The sequence below is a fragment of the Emydura macquarii genome, unplaced genomic scaffold (assembly GCF_026122565.2).
Source record: "Emydura macquarii macquarii isolate MOO-44397 ecotype Brisbane River unplaced genomic scaffold, CSIRO-AGI_Emac_v2 contig_2422, whole genome shotgun sequence".
Classification (NCBI taxonomy): Eukaryota; Metazoa; Chordata; order Testudines; family Chelidae; genus Emydura; species Emydura macquarii.
Window position 1 is genome coordinate 8,674,995 of NW_027132559.1, and position 24,154 is coordinate 8,699,148.

Here is a 24,154-nt window from a genome sequence, read left to right on the forward strand (position 1 = left end):
AACAGGGACTATTATTTGTCTTGAAAATCCAGCCCTCTATGAACTATTATCTTCTTTCTCCTTTTGCTCTATTGCTTTTATCCTGAACTGCTCCATTTTGGCATTTAAATAGCACATATTTGAATTACAGTTTAAGAACTGGAAACTATATTTTGTATGATTAAATAAAAGCTGGAAGAGATTGCTTGTTTAAACACAGTATAGTGTAGTATTATCTCACAGAAAACTTTTTCGGTATTTGGAAGAATAAAAAAATGCATTGTGGAAAATGTTTTGCTGGTATTATTTTTCAAGAGTTGCTGAATGTAGTAAATTAGCCATTTCTTGTATGATTTATTTTCTAAATTATTAGATATGAAAATGTATGATCAACATATCAAGGACGTTAGAAAGACAAGGACAAGCATATTCATTAATTTCATTCAGCTGCAGTTCATTAATGTGTTCAAGTGTTTTTACACAGTTTATTATAGTGGTATCATCTCCGCTCTGCAATTAAGAGTGTTAATTAAAACCCTATGTGTCCACCGCACCCCCCTTTTTATTTAGGGTTTTATATTTTAGTATAAAAATGCTTTGGGCTGAAATGTGGCAAAAAAGATCCAAGCCAAAGAGCAATAACTTTCTTTGTGTTACTTTTTTAATGTTCAATAATTTCTGAATTTTTGTGTTATGTACAGGTCAGAAAGAAACTTACCAGTATAAGGTTTGTTTGTTTTTCATAATCATATGTTCCTAGAAGATAGCGATGGAAGATCTCTATTATAGTAGAGAGCCCATCCTCTTGAAAGTGGAAGGTACAGTTTTCTGATAGTGCTCATATCTTCAATGATAAGTATATGGATGGGGAGAAAGAATGAGTGTGTCAGATATTGTCAGATACATCAATGTGGGGAAGGTGGTGACTACAGAGAGGAGTAGGGAGTGAAATCGACAGGTTAACTTGGAAAGGAAGCAGGAGTGTGGTTCATGTTCAGCAATACTTTTTTTTAAAGAACAGGGAGAATTTATTTAGCTTATATTCTTAAAAATAAAAAAGGCCTTTTGTTGAAGATGGGTCAGGGATCTTAAATCCTTCACAGATACTTTTCTTCTTGGTTGGAGCAAGATTTTCCATTATGCCTTCCCTCCTCTTATCAAGGGCCATCAGAAAATTGAGGCAAAGCAGAACATTGCAAATCTGATTCTCAGGCCTTCTGAGCACAATGAAAAAATCTACATATCAACTCCCACATCTCCTGTCTCAGAGACAGATCCTACACCCAAATCTAAAATCACTGCACCTGGTGGCTGGGATTATAGCATTTTACTAGATACAGACTTAAGCTGCTCTTAAGAAATGCATCAAGTCTTGCAGAGGAGTCATTGGTTCTACACAGTTAAGACTTATGCTTTACAATGGAAAAAATGAGTTTTCAGAGGGTAAATATTCACAGGATTAGGCCACGCCTTTAAGATAGATCTGGGTTCAGCTCACAAATGTGACTCTAAGAAAAATGGGGTGTTTCTGGGACTTGTAGTCCAACAACCATGAAAACAGTGGACTGCTGATACAGCATGCTGGTTATATAAAGGTCTGCTTTCCTCAGTCTCAGAGAAATCATGGAACCAGTTGTGAGTCTCTCTGGCAAGGAGGAGACCAGGAAGGGGTGGGAGCTCTGAGCCTTCCAAGGAGAAAGGGGTTGAGGAAGAAATCCGCATTAGAAATCTGGCAGGAAGTATTGAGAAGAGTTGGGCAAAGAACAGTACGGGAACTCAGTATAAGGAGGGGTGAACCTCTGAGAAAAAGAGACAATTCACCTGGACCCTAATAAGGGGTGCGAACCACTGGTGCCTGTAAGGGTGGGTGGGCAACATCACTTCGTTGTTAGGTGGCATTTCTGGGGGAGTATCCGCTTGGCCACCTCTCCTCCTCCGGGGCCCAGCTTCTCACCTATAGCTGCCGGTGTCACAGGTTTTGAGATCCCGTCTCCCAGGATTCCCTCAATTAATCCCTGTGCAGCTGGTTTAAACCCCGTCATTATCTCAGCAAAATGCTCCAAACCCCAAGATACTGGGTTAGACTTGTGTTGAGGCCAGCCCCATTAAAAGGAACTTTGTGTTTTTCCCTGTAGTCATGCTCTGGGGTAGGATTTAACATCACAATGAATACACTGTAGAAAGATAGTATCCCCTGGCTTCTCTGGATTTGGGACCAAGTCGCCCTGTATCTGTATCTGCCCACAGCCAGAATCCACAAGGCCCGTCACCTCTGTTCCATTTATCCGAACAGGAACTCCATTACTTTATCTGGCGTACACTTATGGGCACAGCTTTCCGTTGTCCACACCTGTCCATAACCACATACCATATGGGGGACTCATGATACTGGTATCCTAAGTGCCCACATGAAAAGCAAACATCTACTGCTGGCTGAGTGGGCTCCATTCTTGACCTAATTTTGCGGTAGTCTTCCCTATGTGGCTTATCTGCTCCCAGTTCCTGGCTTTCCTGTGAAGAAGCCCATGGGGATCCAAGGCCCTTTGTCCGGGCTGAGGCCTGAGATGCTGGGGTTTCCCAACAGGGAACAGTCCAGGTCTTGGTGGCCTACTGGGCTTACCGCTATTAAAATCCTGTGGCTGGCCCATGCCTGCTGACTTGGGCTTGCAGAATTTGAGCTAAGGGATTGTTTAATTGCTATATAGACATTCAGGCTAGAGTCTGGGCTCTAGGACCCCACAAAGTGGGAGGTTCCCTCTGCAGGCGTCTAATTGTGATGTAGACATAGCTTTAGAGGCTAGCACTTCCGAAACCACACTGTCTGATCACCAGTTCCTCTGGTTGTGTTCTCCCTTGAGTTGAGTCGCCCTTTTGGCCTCAAGCAGTAGCTTATGTGATGCTGCCAGACCCATTTCAGCAGCTAGATAATTTTCCATCAGCCAGACAGCATTGGCTAGGGACTCTGGCTGGTGTTTGAACACCCAGTGCATACACCCAACTGGAAGTATGAGGGTGAACTTCTCCAATCCTAGTCTAGCTTTAATCATCTCCAGTACAGGTCTCTTAATTTCTGGGTGGTCTCATGGGGCCAGGCTCCTTGGGAATATTTCTCCCCACAGAACCTCTGTTGGATGTCAAGATAGTCAAATATAGTTGCTTTCACATGGGTACAGTCTTGGGCAGACACTGTGTCGAGCTCCTGGTATGGAGGTGCTGGCCTTGTCAGGTAAGTTGCCAACAGAGTGGCCCACTAGTCAGGTTCTCTCATCTGTATCTCTCATGCCAATATAACTAATAAATTGTTCTGATTAAAGATGAAGTTTGGCAAACAGCCCCACAATATGATTTGATATTGCTTTGGGTATTTTATAAAAATAATGTAAAACAGGTAAGATATTCAGTGTTATTATTTCTGCACGGGATATGTACATTTCATTCATCACAAAAAATTGTTATTGGGGTTGTTACTATAAATCCACTAATGCATTTTAAAAATGCCTAAATGAGGAATGGTAAATATGCAATAGACCTGATTTATTCAGTTGGAGCCATTTCAGTCTATTGGTCATAAAGAGCTTTTTTTTTAAAAAACACAACCCCCTCTCCATAATATTGTAATTATGTGATAGATTTGGAAGTTACTGAAAAGGCTGTTTCTACATCTGGGGAAAATAATATAATTTTTGGAATTTAGCAGTGAAAATGCATTTGATGGAAATGCTAGAAAAATATATTTATAAGTATATGAATGATTACCCACAAATGTCAAAAAAAAAAGAGGATAGGGTGTATGTAAACATTTTTACTTTAAACTTCCTTTCAGGGTCGGATTTAGGAGTGGGCAACCGCCTGGGATGCTGAGCTTGAGGGGCATCAGGCTTGGGATGCTGTTTTTGTTGTTAGAAACAAAAGGGAAAATAGAATGTTTGAAGTAAAATGTTTCACATATTCCATATGTGGATTCATTTTTCATTAACCTCCTAGAATGTTCTAGACCTTTGTAGAATCCTGTGAAACTTTCCAGACTTTCTGAAAACCACATTTTCTTCGAATCTCCTAGAATGTTGTCTGCCAAGTCCTTGAGGGTATATAAGGGATGGGGCATTGCCAATCAGTCAATGAGATATAAGAACAAACTTAAGTGAAGTGAGAACCCAGCTGCAATATTGTGAAACTTGTTTTATTGTGAAAGTGTGCTTGTGTTTTAAGACTTGAAGCATGTAAGTAGTGAGTAATAAAGGATATATTTAATGAGAAGCCAGAGAGATCCATCGAACCCCTATGTACGCAAAATTATAAAATGGAGAGGGAGGGCATCGAAGACGCTCCTTGCCTGGACGCCATGTGGTCTAGGGCTGGCCCTGCTTCCTCTTGTCTAGTTTTCCATCCGTTGGACAATGTAAACTTTTTTGTGATTAAAGTTAACATTTAAGTATCATACTTCTCCAACCAGCACATGAGCGCGCGGCAGTATCAATCTTTGCAATTCTAAAAAGAAGGAAGAAGAAACATACATTTGATTCTATATTGGAGGGAACATGCTACTCATACTTCAGCATATCACCATTTTCTCTTTATTGGACAGTCTCCTATGGACTGAAATGATTATGAGCAAAAGAGATTTAATGTATGTGCCATCCACTCACTAATTCCAATGATGATCTTGGGATAAATCTGCTAAAATAAGAAAAGAGAGAGAGGAAAAAAGACTCATGAAGGGACAGCATTCTTGAGAAGACAACAAGGGTGAGAGAACTCCTCTCCTCTTCTGCCATGGCCAATTCCTAATTGAAATTCACTGTATTTCCATCAGGAGGTCGGCAGCTGGGACTACACCTGACGTAACTGAAGATAAATGCATCAAAAGTCACAGGGTAGAACTCCACTTTTTGGTCGCATGGTCAACATGTGGTATCAGAATGCTCTTTATATTGAGGCTTCTAAAAATGCCACATCAAGGCAGCAGCCCTAAAACTCCAGCTACCATTTATTTCTGTTCCTGAAGCATTTAAATGTCTTATTTCACTCATACTTCTCTGAGATAAATTTGTTTTATTAAAGATGATGTTGCTTTTAAGATTAATTTTTAAATTGTTACAATTTATCTTCAGTTGCACATTGAAAATTGTTTTCCATTGTTACTATGCTATTGTAGTGTATAAAGCTGGAATCTACAACCTAAAACATTCCAAAAATAATACGTTTATTTAATAAGAAGTTTTACTATTGCAGTCATCACTATGATATAGGAGTACCTCAGGTGCATTGTTAAATTTATCCTCAACATTCCTATGAGGCAGGGAAGTATTGCTATCACCATTTTACAGATGGAAAAATTGGTGAACAGAAAATTGTGCTGTACATAATATCCCTTGTGAAGTCTTTGGAAGAGTTGCCTAAATCCTAGTTCATTACTGAACCATAAGATTATCCTTCCTGTTAGGTGTTGACATGGAAATTCTTGAGGATTCATTTATTTAGTCTTCTGGGTTGAGTTGTAGAATTAGGAATGGGGGAGAGAATGAATAGAATAATTGGCTCAGGCTATTGGACAGTTAACACTACAATCAGTATTCAGGAGTTTGATTAAGTGACTTTCAAAGGAGTAGAGGACTTGGGAATACATTCATTCTGTACTGCCAAGGTAAGATGACAGTCATCTTAGGAAAGGTGTTTGGGGAAGGTCTGAAAATCAGGTAACATCCAGAAGGGCAAGTATCTAAGACAACACCCTTTGTAAATGCAAACTGTTTGGAAGAAACTTTATTATCCCCTGAAATTACTTAATATTTAATGTACAATAATACAAATAATAAATAATAATCATAAAGTTAATGATTTGTTTTATGTTTTTATATATTGTTCTTATCTTTACATATGATAGCTACTGTCTGTAAGTAAACCCATCCTTTGTCTACATTATTCTGTGGAGACAAATAGTATAAACTGGTCTGTCTTCAAAACATGTCTCAGAAAAACAGAGGCTAAGAGGGATCAGAGAGCTCTACTGTGCCCTGAAAAGCTATAAACAAACAGAGTGATGGTTGGAGCATTTTATATTCATTAAAGATCTCCTTGTTATGGACAGATTCAGCACATACAGGAGACAACTATGACAGCAGTATAATTTGTATGCCAGTTTTTTGATTTTCTTAGTTTTTGTCAGCAATAATAGCCAGCATCAGGTTGGTTCCACTTCATGACGTCTCTGAGGCATCCATATCAAGTTTAATTAATATATATATATATATTTTTTACAAAACTTGATTGATTGCCTTACACATTTTGTTATGTCAAGAAACCTGTCTGCTTTAAATTGTCCAGGCTGAAAGAGGTTAATCTCCACTCTTGGTTGTCTGTGGGATCTGTCTGTGTCTCTGTCCAATTTTTTTATTTTTAAATTCAATATTTATTCATATTTTCATATTGTTTCCCTTATAGTTTATGATGAAAAAGAGCTTCGTCAGTATTCTTTGCAATCTCTTTTTGGAGTTAAAACACAATTTTTAGGACATCTATATAAAAAGTAAAAATCATTTCAGATAAGTAAAGGGATGTAAGGAGATTACCATAAATGCAGGATCACTGGTAGGATGAGACAGCAGGACAAGCAGCGGAGTGAGAACTATAAGTATATTTTTATGAATTATGACTTTTTATTTTCAGATTTTGTAATGAGCCTTGGACATTGCTGTGGAAAACAAAAATTGGTAATGTTTCCCTCACTTGTTCTTCTCTTTGTTCTTCATTGTTAGGAGCATTCTGAGAAGTCAAGCCTTAGCAGCAGCAGCAGTGGAGCAGCCAGTTTCAAAAGTGAATTTTCAGAAAGCACTGACATTCCAACCGAAAACTTTCATCCAACATGTGGAAAAGATGAAGACAGAACATTAGATGAAATCCTGTCAGATGACAACTACACTTTAGAAAACTCTGAGAAAGGTAGTCTTTAGCAGAAGAAACACCAGGAATGTTAATATTCTGCTCAGAGCTTGGCTGAAAGCTTCCTTTCTGCTTTTATTTATACACAGATGTCTTCTCTGAATTAGATGATGAGCTGGACATATCAGATAATTCCAGCAGCTCCAGTTCAAGTCCTTTGAAAGAATCTGCATTTGGTGAGTTTCTGTAAGCATGATTTCTAACAGTAAGACATCCAAGTTGTTCTAAAATATTTGGAGATGTTATGATTAATTGCAAGTTCACCATCTGTCATGAGAGCAAAGGCCCTCAGTAAAAGAAAACTAAGAGAAACGTATCTCAATGGTGCCATTCTTTTTATTTTGTATAGCATCTTTCTCATAAGCTGCATCCCAATATGCTAACCATTCTTTTAAAAAGCAGATGGATAGAGAAATTGAGATGTTGTATAGGCAGAGGAGAAAAGATAAATTTTCGGATTTGAAGAACAAGAGAGCTGATGAGATAGAAAGATAGAAGAAGACTGTTCCATATGGAGCTGCAGAGAAGGCTTTTGCATCAACAATGGTGAAATTATGTGGAAGAATAAAAAGAGACCTATGTTAGATAAACAGGGGGAGTGGAGAGAAATACGGTCTGGGAATGCATTTGGGTGTGATTGTATGGAATTGGTTAGATGTTGGGATCAAAAAGGAGATTATTACGGAGTGTGCATGTTTGATTATTATGGTTGAAAGACAGGTGAGTTTAGTTTGGTGTGCATGTAAATTCTAGCTTACTGGTGATTTTCTGGATTTTTAGCAGTTGTATTACTAAATGGGCTCTCAATCCGTGGGTCAGAAACAAGTGTCAAGAGGTTGCGTCCACCTTACGCTATTTTACTAAATGGGAGAGGGGTCCTGGCCTAATGGGAAAAGATCTTACAAGCATCTTGGTGTGGAAAATAGGGCATGATATGGAATAGATTAACAACACCACTGAGTAAAAATTGGAAATTCAATCTCACAAGAAATTCCAGTATTTCAACATTTGCGTTTGTCCTCAATCAGGATGAAAAATTGAAACCATTTTTTTCATTGGATGAAACATTCCGAAAAGTTTTCCTTTTGTCATTTCTGATCTAAACAAAATATTTCAATATTTGCAAAAGAGAAATTTTTCAGTTTGGTTTGTTGAACTGACCCAAAATGTTTAGTTTCAGTTCAGTTCAACATTAAACTGTTTCCCTATAGCAGCGCATTGCCTCATGGGAGTTATAGTCCACGTTCCTGATAACCCTATTCTCCCCTATGGGCTAGGCTCGCTTTTGGACTACATCTTCTATGATGCACCTAAAACAAATGATTCCCATATATTCTGCTCAGTCAGAGGGGAGACTGTGTTACATTAGGAGATGCAGTCTGGTCAGTCAATTCCATCCATAGGAGAGAATGGGGCCATGAGTCATCCAAACTACAATTTCTATGAGAAATTTTCCCACCATAGGGCAATGCAGTTTTGTGTTGAACTGACTCAAAAGGAAATGTTTCAGATCTGTTCAGCAAACCGAAATAGTTCAGTTTTGGTCAAATCTATGCTAAACAACATATTTTGTTTCAGTTTTCCCAACAGAAAATCAAAATATTTGTGTAAAATCTCTGTTTTCCTGCAGAATATTTCAATTTTGTGGAAATTGCATGTACCATCAAAATATCATTCAGATGGAAAATTCCTGACCACGTCTGTTTAAAAATTCTGGAAAGTGGAGGAAATACAGTTGATTGAAGATTTTTGTGGGGTTTTATTCCAGACTTCAAGAACCATTCACAGTGTTGCGATTTTGGCAAGGTTGTTCCAATGCAATGCTGATTCTTAGATAGTCTTCCTTCTTCTAATGTTACAGATACTGACAGATATATTTCCTTGCTGATATAACTATCTAGCCAATAGAGGGAGAAATCAAAATAGCTGGATAGTGCTCTTTAAAATCCCTTAATATATTTTGGAGAAGTTAGCAGCCTCCATTTGAAGTTGTCATTTGTGCAGCTCTTTCAAATGACTCATCATTTATTACCAGGTTTGACCTATGAATGGCATCCTATTCCAAAAATGTCATGTTGTGTAATAAATAAGTTGCTTGTCATTCATTTTTCTTGGGCTGTGATTTGCACACCAACAAACATCTTCATTTGCTAATGGCTAAATAGCTCTTTGCCAAGTTTCAGCTCATCCACTAATGAGGAAAGCATCCATCAGTTCCTCTTACACCCATTAATTTTAGTCAGCAATTCCAGAATTGGTCACACATTTTCCCACCAAGAAAGTTTGTAACTGGCACAAAACCACTGCTGGATTACTTTTAAGAAAAATAATTAAATAAATCACACATTTTAGATCACCTATGGTTTCTACTTATTGCTGAACGTTCTCAGTATTGGGTATAAAAAGTTATCAGAAGTTTTCTTTTCTTTTAGGGAAAAATAAAAGGTATATTTTTGGCATCTTTGTAAGTGCTATCAGGAATTTTTTGACATATTTTCAAGAGAAAATGCAACATCTAAACTGAAACTTTTTTTGGAAAAGGGTTGGTTTTGATGAATTTTTCAACTTGAAAAAAGTTTTTAAAAAAGTTTTGAAATTGTTATATTAAATATATGAATAAATATATGTATATTTTAAAAATAAGACCTTGTAAAAATTGAAACAAAATATTTCAATTGATCCAAATAAGTTTTTTTCCCCCAGAGTTTTTTGTTTTTGTGAACATTTTTGAGGTTTTTTTTTTTTTTTTAGTCCTGATTAGGGAAGGGAAATGTTTCCTCAGAATTTTTCACACAACAGATACAACTGTTTCTCATCCAGCTCTAATGATTGTGATGTGGTGTGTCATTCCTGTGCACATGGCTATTCAGCATGCACCCCTGCTTAACAAGTGGATAACAATATTCAGGAATTCCAGACATCACTCACTCTCTTTCTCTGTAGGGTTCCCCCTCTCCTTCCAATTTAAAACTTTTATGGATTTTTTGCAAAAAGCGTTCCATGCCAAAATGTTCAATGAGACAGAAATTGGTGGGCAGGATAAGATATAATACCGAGTATTTGGCCTGATTATACACTTTATATCCTTTTAAAAAAATCCATAAAGGTAGAACTGTATTTAATAGTTATAAGAAGAAGGGGACTGAGCTCTTAGTTTAGTCATTTTTAACTTTACAAGACAGATTCCCTTAACAACTTGAAGTTTGCCATATGCAAAAAACATAGATGCTGTAGTAATTGCTCATGCCTCTTGAAGATGGCTTGTATCTCTTCTTACCATATAACCCTGTAACTCAAATCCCCACCAGTATACATTAATTGGGACCTGATTAATTGATTGAAAGAAAGGCATTTGACAGAGGATGCCAATTAACTGAGCAGAGATTCAACTGAGGGGATAACTGGGTGGAAGTAACATCAGCAGTGGGATTCTGTAAGCAGACAGGAAGTAAATGCTAGGGACGAGGGTAAGTAGCCTGAAGGAAGATAGGTGTAGGCAGCACTGGCTGCTGCTAGTACTGTATTGGTCCCCATAAGAATATTGGGGGTGCTGGCTACTGACTGGAAACAATATGTAAATAACACTCCAGGCTGTGGCCAGCAGAAGGAATATAATAAAGCACAGTGGTGGTAAAAACACTGGAGTTGGGGTGGTCAGTTACTGAGGCTGGAAAAGACTCTCAAGGGGCCACCCTGTGACATTCCTAAAATATCAAATAGGCTGAATATGAGTACTTATTATTTGTTCAATGGCAGCACCCAAAATGTGCTAGGTGCCTCAGACATGTTGTAAGACAGTTTCTGCCTTGTTGAGTTTATAGTGTGAAAAGATAAGAGACACAAATGGTGAGAGAAACATATAGCCAGAAAGAGACCAGGGTGATGCTAAGTATACATCTTGTTAGTTTTTTATGAGCCTTTTTATCATTATAAACTATCCCCAACTGCCCTTTAACCTAGTCATTCTTAGGTCCTTATTTTTAAGTGTAATTGCACTTCATTTGCAGAAATGAGCAAATAGAAAAATGAAACAAGAAAAATAGGAAAATCTCTAACTTAATTGTTGTTTGGGTACTCCTAAATAGCTCTGCTTTTACTTCAACTATTTAGCACTGACAGTCAGGATAAAATAGTATTTGATGTTCTTTTTACAGATTCCTCTCCTCTTATGTTTTCTGTAATGTTGGTCCTTTTATCTTATGACATTTTACTCAGTGCACCCTGGTTAGCTTGAGTAATAACTAATCAATCACCACTGAAACTTGGACACTTGGCTCAGTTCAGATCAGTAAACATTGACTTTCTTCACTTGACTTTGCCTGCTTTTTCGAAGTGGCTAGAGATCATGTTGTCTTGGGGACAGTCATCCTTTATCTGCCATAAAAATGCTACATTAGGACAGTCAAGTACACTTAGAAATTAGATTTTAATAACAATGAAGGCTATATAACAAAATTCCAAGATTTTAAACATTAAGTACATTTCTCAGGTTTCTACCTTACTGTACAGATGATTGGAAACAAAATATAAAATATTGCTTGGGTTGGAGCATGGCTCAAACTCTTGACTAGTTACACTAATAAAAGGTAGCACTCTTAAGCTAGTTTTTAAACATTATAAGTAGCACAACTTTGCCTTCTGTCTCCCATTATGGATGGGAGATAATTTGGACACCATTTTTACCAACTCATTTCTCAGATGAGATTCTTTCAGCTAAAGCATCCTACTGGCAATGCCAGATGTCTAAGTAGGATGATGAAAGGGAATTAAGGTTCTTATGGAGCTCTGTGGAAGTACAGGGGTGGTTTTTACAAGCATTTGTATTTCAGACATGAACTTGAGGTAAAAATATAATCATTTCTGTTTTTGTTGTTTGTGTGTGTAAAACGGTGTACAATAAGTGCTGGTTTGAACACCCAAATGAAATATGATGCACTGCTTAAGTGGCTATGTCTGAAAATTAGACCTGTGTAGTGGCCCTACAGACAAGTTAGGTGGAGGAACTTCTATTTTCCATGGTTCTTGAATCACTCTGGGACTTAGTCTGTGGACCCCTGTCTTTGGATAGCAGTGCAGATGCCCAGAGGCAGAAACGTAGGTGCCTAGGGAACATTTACTGCAAAAATTTGGGCACCAAATAAGGTTAGGCACCAGCAGCCTCGGGCGGATTTACCAGACTTTTGTGAATCCCAGTGGGGCCTGATTTTGGGATTTAGGCATCTAAAGTGATAGTTAGGTACCTAAGTTCTTTTGTAAATCTAGTCCCTGGATGATGTATATTTCCTTTATCTTAAGACTACCATAAACTAAGGGCTGGTCTACACTGGGAATTTACATCAGCATAGCTACCTCTCCCAGGGTTGTGAAAAGTGCACACTCGTGAAAGATGTAGCTATACTGACCTAACCCCTGGTGTAGACAGTATTAGGTTGTTGGAAGAATTCTTCCATTGCTGTAGCTACCGCCTGTTGGGAAGGTGGTTTACCTAAACCGACAGGAGAACCCCTCCTCTCAGTATAGGGAGCGTCTACACTGAAGTGCTGCAGCCACTGCAGTAATTACTGCGGTTTTTCATGTCCATACTACCCTCCTTCTGCTGGTGATGTGTGTTTCATCAGGAGTGCTTACATCGACTTAAAAGGGACAGTGTAGGGGCTTGAAAACTTGGGTTCTCAGCTCAGGGCTGAGGTCCTACCCAGGAGCTCAGCTACCGCCTGGGCTCTCAGCTCCCCACAGGGTGTTGAGAGCCCAGACAGCAGCCGGGCTCCAGCTGGAAGCTCTGCAGGGAGCCCACAGCCTGGACTCTCAATGCCAGGCAGCAAGACTCCAGCTATCAGCACTGCTGTGGCTCACAGCTGAAATACCCCTTCCCGCCACTCAGTTTCTCTCATTGAGGTGTATTAACTAAGTAGGCAGAGCAGGCGCATTACAGTGCTGGTAGGAACACTGTAATATGGACGCTTACATAGTTAGGTCGATTTAAGCTGCTTTATGTTGACTTAACTTTGTAGTGTAGACATGGCCTTAGTTTGCTGTGCCTTAATCTTCCTCCAAAACAGATTGATTTACAGCAAACAACTAAGATCACTTTACTTCTGATTGAGAGCTTCAATGCGTGGAGGTGGGGTTAACACATGTTAATTTATGCCCATTGACTTCTCACTTTTATTTGATTCTTCTTAACTTCCCTGAGTGTCCCTGTGTTGACATGCCCTCAATTCACAAGCCATTTGGACTAAATCATATTTTCCCACACAAGATAACTGTCCCGATTCAAATTGTAGCCTGATTTATAGATTATACATTAATTATATTGATTACTTAAGAATTCACAGTTATCACTTTGAGGTTTGACAGGTTCTTGTCCCAAGATGAGGCCCAGTATTACTAAAATTTCTATATAGTTGAGAACCCCGACGTGCACAGTTGCAACACTCACACTATCTTAAAATATTTACAATAATTTATTAATACATTTAGCAAAGTCACCAACACACTAACCCAGAGAAGTGGATAAAGATAATACAGAATATACATCTAAACACTCATATACTCACCACATCTCTTGCAGATGAACCTGAATTATTAACCATTATCTTCCTCATCACCTTCCTGCTCATCACAGTTGCCATCATTCTGGCACCTCCCAAGGTCTACATCTCCCTCTCCCCCCATACTTAGGCTTGGATACAACTTTTATAATATGTTACCCTGACACCACTATGTCTAATGCATATTTAGGGGTTTCTCCCCTCATCCTTACTAATGCTGGGGTGACATTCTCCTATAGGTTAGTATATTAATGATCTCAGCTTATTATCATGTGTGTCAACTCGTTGTCGTGACACTTTTGTGGTCAAACATTTGTGGATGTTCTATTCAAAAGATGGTGTTAGTTCATGCTCCTGTGGTTGGTTGATGTCATTTTGGACAAAATTCCCCCTCACACTCTATTTCCAGTTCCCAAAAACTTAGGTGTGACTGGTAGGTCATTTATCTGTGCCAAAGTACATAGGCCTCAAGCCTTACGCTAACTGCTGAAGCCAGTGTCTTACAGGATACAGGCTGTAGGTTCCTTACATTACTGCTGACTATAATAAAGGCAAGGCAATTAATATAATAAAAGCAAGCTAACCCTATGGGCTACCAAATCCATGGAGAATTCTATTGGAAAGAGAAAGTGTGGCCTTACAGGTGACCTGAGTTCCATTCCTGCTGTGTGACCTTGGGTAAGTCTTTCATCTGTCTGTGCTTCTGCTTCCTCTCTCATCCTTTGTCTGTCTTGTCTATTTAGATAGTCCCTCCTCTGGAGAGCTTACAATCTATTACTGCCAGTATTATTATTATAGTATTAGTATTTATTTTTTTGTATTGTATTGTAGTGCCTAGATATCTGGTGCCCCCTTGTGCTAATCACTGAAAAGTCTCTTACTATGTTTTTTGTACACTGTCTATCACAAAGGGACCCCCGTCTCACCTGAGGACTTTACATGGTACTCTAATTCAAATTATTATTAACCACAACAGGGCCATTGGGCAATAGTTATTGTTAGTGACCCGGATCACTATTTCTGTTTCTTTGTTACTGAAAATATTTTCCCAAGCTTGACATATGATTCAGAAAATGTCTGTTACATGTATGTCGTGTACTTATGATGTATAGAGATGGATTCTTTAGTGTGAAATATCATGGTCCAGTATATTCATAACTCACAAGATTGGCAGGTCAAATGAGCCAGCTTCTGATTAGACTATGGATTTGGAGCTATTTCCTGATTGGAAAACAATTTATTTGACACAGACATAGGATACTCTATTTCTAGCCTAATTTATTTACTAGTATATATATTCTTGAGAAGGGGCAGCTGACTCATCTTAGAGTTAACACTGCTTTTTCAGAACTCCAGCAAGTATCTCTGTGTTCAAACTCTGTGTTATTGCTCTAGAAGCTTATTTGTTGTTATATATTCCCCAAACACTTATACTCTGTTACAACTATGTGCTTGAGGCTATTACCCAAAATCCCTAACCAAGCTATGTGATCCCAATGTCAGTCAAAACTACCACCCTTGGGTTGGTGTTACTGTGTCTACATCCATAAACAAATGGGAAGCCATTTGCTACTCCAGAGAGCCCCACTCAAAGTTTTTACATTTCAGAAGGATGTCTTTGAGACAATGAGAATTCTAAGCTCCCTAATCAAGAGAGATGATATAATGATTGTCAAAATTTCCTCTTAACATCACATGAAATTGAGCTTTATGGATCTGCTGTTGTTATTTGAACTGCAGTAGCGCCCAAAGGCCTAAATCAGAATCAGGGCCCAATAGAGGTTGATTTGTTCTGTGGAAATTCTCTTCTCTGTTTTAAATCTCGCTATTCAATCCATTTGCAGCCAAAGTATTCTACATTTTTTCTTTTGGCTCATCGAAGAGAATCTAGCCCATTTATAGTGCATCATTTACCTATTTTTTGAGCAAAGTGCCATACAGTAGGTGTACCTGTTCAACTGTGTAGAACAGTAACAGGGAAAACAAGAGAGAGGCATAACTTTTTTTATTGTCAGGTCTTACTTAAATAAAAGATTAATGGTTTCTTTTATAATTTGTCTTAAACTGAACTCCACATGATAGATGACAGTCTCCCTCATGATCTTTTCATGATTGCCAGGGAATCTTGAAAAGGGAAGAAATCTGTAGAGACTATAATGCAGCACATTTTAACTCACAACTTGACATGTGCTTGAGCTTCATGGAAAAGGATTCAAGTCACTCAGAAGTTTATTCAGTTTTGAAGGCTGGGCTTTTTCTGATATCTCCATCTCTGATTTTTACTGTAGTACTGGTACAGCGCCACCAGTCCGAGCAGTGGTGGGAAAGCTACTGTAAGACCTGGCACAAGAATTTTTAATACAGTGTTGTTGAACTCTGAGTGATTAAACGCTGCTGTTCCCAGTTGACAATAATATTTCCATTGTCATCTCTTTGTTCTGAAAGTACAGTTACATTCTGCCTTCTCACTCAAAATAGAGGGAAGAGGCAGCGGCCTAAACATAGTTAGAATTAAAATGGTTTGCAGAGCAATAGATAGGTTATCATCAGTGGAACAATTTTACAGGAATCTTTTCTGTCATGGCTTCTAAGTGAATAAATAATAAATAGTATGAGGATATTTTCCCCTCTTAATACATTGAGGAACTATGTGAATGAATGCCCTAGCATTGATTAGGAGATTGCTTGGTCCAGTGTTTAGAGAACAGAGCTGAGAGACTGGGTTCTCTTCTAGCTCACCTATTGATTCGCTGCATGATTGTGAGCAAGTCAGTTAATCTTGCTGCACCGTAGCTTATGTGTCTTTAAATCAATGGCACTATTTGAGAAGTAAGGTACTGTTCATGTACACAAGAGTGGCAGAATTTGGCCCAAAGTAAAATGCTAAAAATTAGTAGAAATTTTAGATTTTGTATTTGTTTTCTGCTGTTGTACACTGACATTCCTAGCATTGTATACTGTTTGAGTGATGATAGACATTAAATATGTGTTTATGATATTTTATACTGTGCCATGAAAATTGAAAAATTTCTCTAAGAAAAACAGTACTCCTTTTCTGTAGGGAAAAAGTTACAGTTTAAGGCCCCAGTTTTGCAAAGTCTTTCAAACATGCTTATTTGAAGCAAGTGAATGACCCGACACATGCATCAGTCTTTGTAGGAGTGGGATCTTGGTTATGATGCAGGCAGATCCTTGTGCATCGCAAGGAGCCTTGGTATTTAAATGTGTTATTCAAGGTCACTGAATCTTTATACAGTGCTTGCATTTTTGAAATTTAGATTTAGACCAGGAGGGGTGTGGGTGGAGAGCATTAAGACTTTGGCACAGCATATCTGCTGGGAAACTGACTATATTTTACATCTATAAGATTATTTCAGCACAGAGAATATAGCCTTTGTGCATTTGTTTCAGGTATAATTAAACGAAGTTTCAGTGCTTCTGAAAGACAGCCTCAGACAAGGTATGTACAATTTTAGGTTTCAAAAAGTTAACAGATTTGGTCATCGTTATTTTGAATTCCAGTGTGGATATTCCACAAAAATTTTTCCTGATTGTCCTGGATGAAACATTTGTGGAGCGCCTGCAAATGTGTTAGTTATATCAATCTAACTGGCAATCAGTTAACTTGAGGTAAAAAGTCTAGTGTCAGCATACTGTTATGGATTGTCTATGCATAGAAGTTGCACCAGTTTAACTAAAGGTATGATGTTAAATTGATTTAGTTAAATCAGTGCAATTTTATGAGTGGACATGTTTATGTCAGTGCCAACTAGATCTGGTAGAAAAATCCAATTTTATTTCCGCAAAATATTTTGAACAAAGCATTTTTTGGTGGGAAAAAACATGCATGTGTATATTTAGCTGTGTACACAAATCTACTCTAAACTGGCTAGTGCTTCTTTACAAAATTAGATAAATGTTTTGGGAAAGCCATGACCTGGTAAAACAGATTCTTCTGTTGCTTATGACATCTAAATGCCTTCTTGGTCTAGTGGGGAATGAGCACCAGGGGAGATACCAAGAGGTCCTGAATACTATTCCCACCTCTTTGTTAACTGACCTTAATATTATGCAGACCTTTACAATCCTTATTAGTGAGGCATCACACCACTCATCTGAGATAGGCCAACATTGTTACCTCCTTTTTACAATGAAATAACTGAGGCATAGAGAAGTTATGCAATTTGGTCAAGATCACATATAAAGTCTTTTTTAGAATCGGGAGTAGATTCAGATCAGCTAATATCTTTTCTCCATTACACAAGAGTGCCACCAATGCAAATTTTCTGTTCCTTATATTCACCATAGGAAAAGTGGGGCTAATAATACTTACCCAACTATATACAGTGTGTTGAGCTATCCTGAGGAAAAAGGTTTAGGTAGTCTAGGGGATTAGTGAGGGTTTTATACACTGAAGCTAACTATCTTTTGCTGCATCTTAAAGGCTCAAAAACCAGAAGGCAAATAAACAGAACCATAAATTTATTATTTTATTTAAAAATCATGCTTTTTAAGCCAGTGTCATGATTTTTTTTTTTTTTTTTGGAACCTGACTCATGATTTTGGACACCTGTGGTTTTCAGACCTTTATACTGCTTGCCAGATACTTTGTAAATTAAGTATTGTTGTTTTTTCATCCTGCTGTAATGCAAGTCAACCTCTGTTTGTGGTTTTGTGGATCTTTTTGGTTTTGTTTTGGACAAGTGCAGAGAAAAGCACAGAAGTACATGCACTTTACAGTGGCAGGGTGAAATATGTTGTTTCTTTTAACTTTGTTTAACCTTGTCCCCCTCACAGCTCTCATTTTCCTTACTTGTGGCTATGGCCAGGATCACTTGCACAGAGATGTTTTCACATGTGAACAGTGCAGTGTTCAAACTTATTTTACAATGTTGATTCTGGGTCATGGAATGGCAGCTACTGGACTGTGCCAAATATTGGGGAGAAATGGATGGGAGGTCGGAGACTGGGAGGGGGCATGTTAAGGGAGCAGGGGACATTTTTTCCTCCTAGAATCTTTATGATTTGAAACAAGACACTATCATATGTACTTCTGTTTTACAGAGATTATATTGGAGGCCCAGGATCAAGACCAAGACCAGGTAATTACATGTTTATGACATCCAGACTTGCACTTACATTAATCTTACCATTTCCAAGTTCTTTTAAAGTTTGTTATAGTTGCAAATACAGTATCTCCCTCTTTTATTTCTTCAGCTTTGCTGCCTCTTGATCTGCTTCTGAGAGTACCTACGCTCATGTTCAGTGCCAACGTTAAGAAAATAGAGGCATCGTTAGTGACAGGGTGGCAGTCTTATAGCCTTCCAACTGTGGTTCTTCGCAACCTAAAAGATCATGGTAGTAACATTTTGAAGTCGAACAAGTGATAGGAGAGCACAAAATTATGTTTAAGACAGAAATACAGTATATGAATGATCCTTAAGGAAACTATTTTTAAATATGAATTCAAAGAAAATTCTTCAGGGCCATATTGTTTGTACATATCATCATTGGTGAAGCAGTCTGTAGTTTCAGATGCTTTTTATTCTCACTGATATGATCTAAATATTCCATGCTTCTAAGCTGTTAATTCATAATGTAGATTGTTACCTGAATTCAATTGTATTTGAAAGAAAATGATTTTGAGCAATTGGAATATTGCTCTTCATAGAGAGGTTTCCATATACATATAATCACTATTGTTTCACAGTTTTTTGGTTATTAAATCTGTTTTGGGCATTTTAATTGCACAACACAAAACACAAATTATTGCTCAATTATAACAGTTGTTACTATTATTTTCCTTAAAGTGTTGTTGTTAGAAATACAAACTCTTCGAAAGAACCATGGGTTATCCAGCCAGAATGTATCAAAATCCCAATGGGCTGTGAGGCAACGCAACTGCCCTGAGAGTAATATCTATCCCTTTTGTCAGTGCTTTTTTTTTTTATGGCAAAAAACCCCTTTTGTGTATATCTGTTTTCTTTTATTTTCTTATTCATAATTGATGTAAAATAAGTTTAGTTTAGTTGTATAGTCACTGCAGTTGATTTTGATTCTGTGCCCAATTCAGTGCAGGCTCATCAGCCTTAGTTCTTGACCCCTCTTCACCGCAAGTTGATATGACTAGTCCCAGAAAAAAGCTTGGGTTCAAGTGTTGCGTATCTTGTTAGAGGAAGTTGCTTATCATGGACCTAATTCCTGTTACTTGCATTGTCTGGAGAAGATAATTTTTCTGGTTACGGTTTATGTGGCTCTTAATCCCTCTGCCTAAGGTACTGGGCATCAATAATTAGGCTCATCCTGCTAAAGAAGGCTCTTAAGGGCAACAAGTTTGAAAGAAACTAGCCATTTGTAACTATGTTGACTACTTAGCATCAGCTACTTACAGTAAATCCTCAATATCATTTACTGTTGACCTCTTCAGAGTCATGCTGGAAGGCAGAGAAGCATGGGTGTGCATATCATGAGGTCATCAGTGTTGTGAGACTCAGTCAAGAGCTTCACTACTATGTACTTAGGTTCCATCCATTTCTGTATTTCAAGAAAGGAGTACCCATGACTGCTAAGGAAAGGATGTTGACTTAATATTGTCCTTTCTCCTTCCTCTTCCATTTACCTTAATCAGAAACTCTACCAACTGTGTCTTCTAGAGAAACCAGATTTATGGATGATGCCCCAGAACAATGGCTTCAGACTGAGGGCATCAAGGTACTGGACCCAATGTTGTTTGTGTGGCATTGGAAGCTCATTCTTGGGCTAGTCCTTGACCCCAACAAGCTGTTGCATACTCTTCTTTGAAGAGAAAGGGCATTCTGAAGTGCCTTTGCTTCTTCAGGAACTTAAAATCCATCTTCCTTTTTCCCCATGGGCAGCTTCTCCATATTGGTCCATATCAAGCAGTTCACTTTTTTCCTATGGGGCAAGCATTGGATCTCCTCATTTTTAGGCAGAGCCCCTTGCCAGTCTGCCTTTTTCATTTGACTTGGATCAGTTTGTGGTCATCCACCAGTTTCAGAAGAACATCCATCAAAATGTCTATGCTTCACACTGCTACAGAGAAGACTTTTCCATCGACGCTGAAGGTAATCAAAATGAGGGTCATCTCATGGCTCTTTCTTCTCCAGCTGAAATTGAAATAACTTTCTCATTCCCTTTGGAAGACTTCTGTAGTTTCCTGGAACTGAGCAAAAGAATAGAAGACCTGGATAGCAACTAATAACAATGCATAAGAATTCTTACCAGCTGTCTGACCTCTTGAAGCTTCAATATGGGGTCAGAGTGACTATTCTTGTAAATGGTGATCTTCTGGAGCCAACAAAAGACCTCATCCACAGTTGTGCTCAGCCACAGCTTTTTCTATATGGACTTACATGATGTATTAGGTGTTACCTCAGGAGTATGAACATTTTATATTCATCCTATATGAGGATCATTGTAGGTTTTTATACATCTATCTATACACACACACACCTATATAAAAAATCCACAATGATCCTCATATAGGATGAATATAAAATGTTCATACTCCTAAAGTAACACCTACACACACACAGATTATGAGTAGTTTTGGCAAGGTTAGATACCTAAGACAGGATAGAGGCCAGGAAAACAGACCATGTGAGGAGGAAGTAATATACTTTGCTACCCTTCAAATGAAGACTACAAGTTACTAGACTGTACTGGCAAGATAGAACTTCCTCTTTTGGGACTGGTATCTCCCCATCTTGGAACAGCTGGCTGAGGGGTAAAAGAATGAGGTGAAAACAATTGTGGCCAAACTTACTGTTCATATGGCATATGATGCCTCTGATACAGCATGCTCTGTGGCAGCTGCTGTAACCCTGAGTAGAATGTCCTGGCTTAAAAGCCTTTCTCAAGAGGTTTGGCAGAACATCAAGAATTTGCCTTTTGAAGGCCACACCTCCTATTAACTGGACAGAGAAGACCTTGGAAAATGTGGAAGACAATATTTATCATGTAATCTCTTGGATCTCTATCAACCCACCGGCAAGAGGGAGGGAACCATTCAGATTCCAGCATCAAGGATAATCTCCTCATCCTCCTGACAGTTTACAGAAATGTGTCTGTAAATGTCAGGGAGTGCATTTTTCTAGATGTTTGTACAGTGCCTAGCACAATGTGACCCAGATCTGGTTGGCCCCTAGGTGCTACCACAGTACAAATGTCAAATAATAATAATAACCTTTCTTCCTCTCCTTTTCATTAAGGGAATCATCAGGAAAATTGAACAGGACAAGGTCCAGATGATTATGATGATGATATAGCTCTGTCATGGGCTCATTAGTTTTGTTGCTTAGATCTCATGTATCTATCAATGGAATGTCTATTCCTGTTACAAGTTTGCTTGGGGAAAGTCTAGATGGATTAAAATGTGCATACAAGATGCTACCTGGATTTCAATACATGCATTTAGGCTCTTGACATGGATTCCAGATCAGATGCCCAATCTGGGAGAGTGGTTGTACAATCTTGTTTAAGAAATTATCCTCAGAATTTTGCTACTACTACCTAATCTCCTGAAAGTATGGATCCATACTGAGAATATGTTGATGACTAAGCTCTTTATTTAAGATCCTGAAATGATAATGTATATGACTTGTAAATGTGCAACATTAGGAAGTCATGAATTACAATTGATTTATCATGTAGGAATTATAGAACTTGAATCTGATGTACATTAAAACCCTTTTACAATTCTCTGGCAGGCAGAACAGTGTAGTGGAGCCTATGGGAAAATGTGAATTGGACAATTAAATCAATTGTATCTTCTGACGTTCTGTGAATCAATTTTAGTTTGCAGAAGACATAATATATAGTTGCATGCTTTAGCCTTTTAAAATGGTCTAAAGCTTGGTCAGCAATATTTTTTCTACTGATCCTTAAAGTTTGAATTAATATTTTTCCAGGGAGCACAAATCAATCATTATTATGCCTTTATGGTTAAAAGGTAGATACATAGTGCTCTTTAATTAATGAAGCATCGTTAACTTTTCATTGTGTAGTAAATCAGGGTTTAGTATACTCTGCCTAGTAAATAGCTCAGCAATACTAGTTCATTTGAGAAATTAAGTAAATTTATTTCCTATCAAGCTGGCTGTGGCTAATCTATATCTGATATCTCATTGAGGAAGGGAGGGAACAAATCACATAGGAGTTTGAGATTACTTGTGGGCTAGCAAATGAATGTTTTTGTTTCAGAACAGGTCAACAGCCTTTCTAACTGCTATTCTTAAGAGAAAAATATTAAGAATATTTAGTTACAACAGAAAGAAAACATATCACTGCACCAGACAACTTTGACTACTACATCAAATTCTTATGACATACACATATAATATATTGCAGCCTAGAGATTGTCATAAGAATAATGTTGGTGGTATCTATGTTATAATGACTATTTTTGAGCAGAAGTCATAACACTGTTTACCCCATGGCTATCGTGTGTCTTAGGATATCTCTAGGCCTTTTTCTCATTACTTTTATTAATTTTTCTAATTTGGTTAAACTGTTCATACTCTATCATCCCACCTGCCTTCTGTCAAATTCCAGTTCTTCCTCAGTCTTATCTCAGGGCGAATGCTATTTTCTCATTTCCAAGAGTGAGGTTCTTTGTCTTCATTGGTCTTCTTCACAGTTCCAAACTCCTCCTCCTCCCAGCTTGTCTTCAGGTTCTTACCAAGCAGGTGCTAGAAATGACCTCTTGTCACCTCTTGGCACACTATAGAGGTGCAAAACTGGCTGTACGTACCTATCCATAACTGATTTAATGAGGGTGAGCAACTAGAGACAATGTAGAGGGCCATGATTTCCTAAGGATGTGTGCTCAGTGCTTTCTAAATATCAGGCCTTTTTAATATATCTCAGGTTGAGAACCCAAAGTATGAGGCACCCAAAATCACTATTTGCTTCTGACAATGTAGGCCATGATCTTTATTTAAGATGGTCTCAAAATTGGGATGGTATCTTCTGCAAAAAAATTTCTTACCAATTTCACAATTAATTTTTTTTATTCAGTTGTCGTATGCAAAAGTCTACTTCCACTTTTATGAAATGATGATTATGCTCTGAAAATTTTTGAAGTCTGAAATTTTATTAAGAGAGAAATACTTTACAAACCAGATAAAACAATAACTTCTAAATTGGTAAAGTCTGTACTCAGTATCCTGAAACAGCTTACTTATGTGACCAAGGGAAGGAGTGTGTGTTTAAAAAACACACATGTATATGTGGGGATTAAATTTATATTTGCATTTGGTGTTTTCTATAACCCATATGCACCTTTTAATCATATTCAACTAATCTGACATCTGGAAGTTTGAGGTTTAAAGCCAATTATCCCTGCGTATTCATTGATGAAGGTAGCTCTGCTTGTATGAATCTCCACTCATGTATATGTAGCATGATAAACTATGAAACAGAGTAAATTCATGCCACTAAAGCTACATAAAATGTTAATTTTATTGACAAAATGACAAGGTGTTCATGCTCCTTCTCCACTAGGGTGCCAAGGGTGCCTTTTAGCTGACTTCAGGGGCTCACGTCCCTGGTTTCTGGTACTGCTGCCCTGTGTGTGTGCATTTATACATGTGTGTATATCCTATATACATAACTATAATCTCTGTGTATATACCGACACAAATTGTAAGTGTGTGTGTGTGTGT

General features: G+C 38.0%; 1 protein-coding gene across 4 annotated transcripts in view; it reads left to right on the forward strand.

The window, feature by feature from the left end:
* Positions 1-24,154, forward strand: part of NEK10 (NIMA related kinase 10) — a 163,276-nt gene that overhangs the window by 113,414 nt on the left and 25,708 nt on the right. For 2 of the 4 annotated variants that reach the window (XM_067561623.1, XM_067561621.1), the window contains 4 exons: positions 6,735-6,918; positions 7,008-7,094; positions 16,881-16,929; positions 18,534-18,571. In XM_067561623.1, coding sequence (XP_067417724.1) covers positions 6,735-6,918; positions 7,008-7,094; positions 16,881-16,929; positions 18,534-18,571 — 358 coding nt within the window. Of the gene's footprint in view, positions 1-6,734; positions 6,919-7,007; positions 7,095-16,880; positions 16,930-18,533; positions 18,582-18,686; positions 18,828-19,793; positions 19,802-24,154 lie in introns of all 4 variants that reach the window. The other 2 variants (XM_067561620.1, XM_067561622.1) reach the window with 2 other exon arrangements.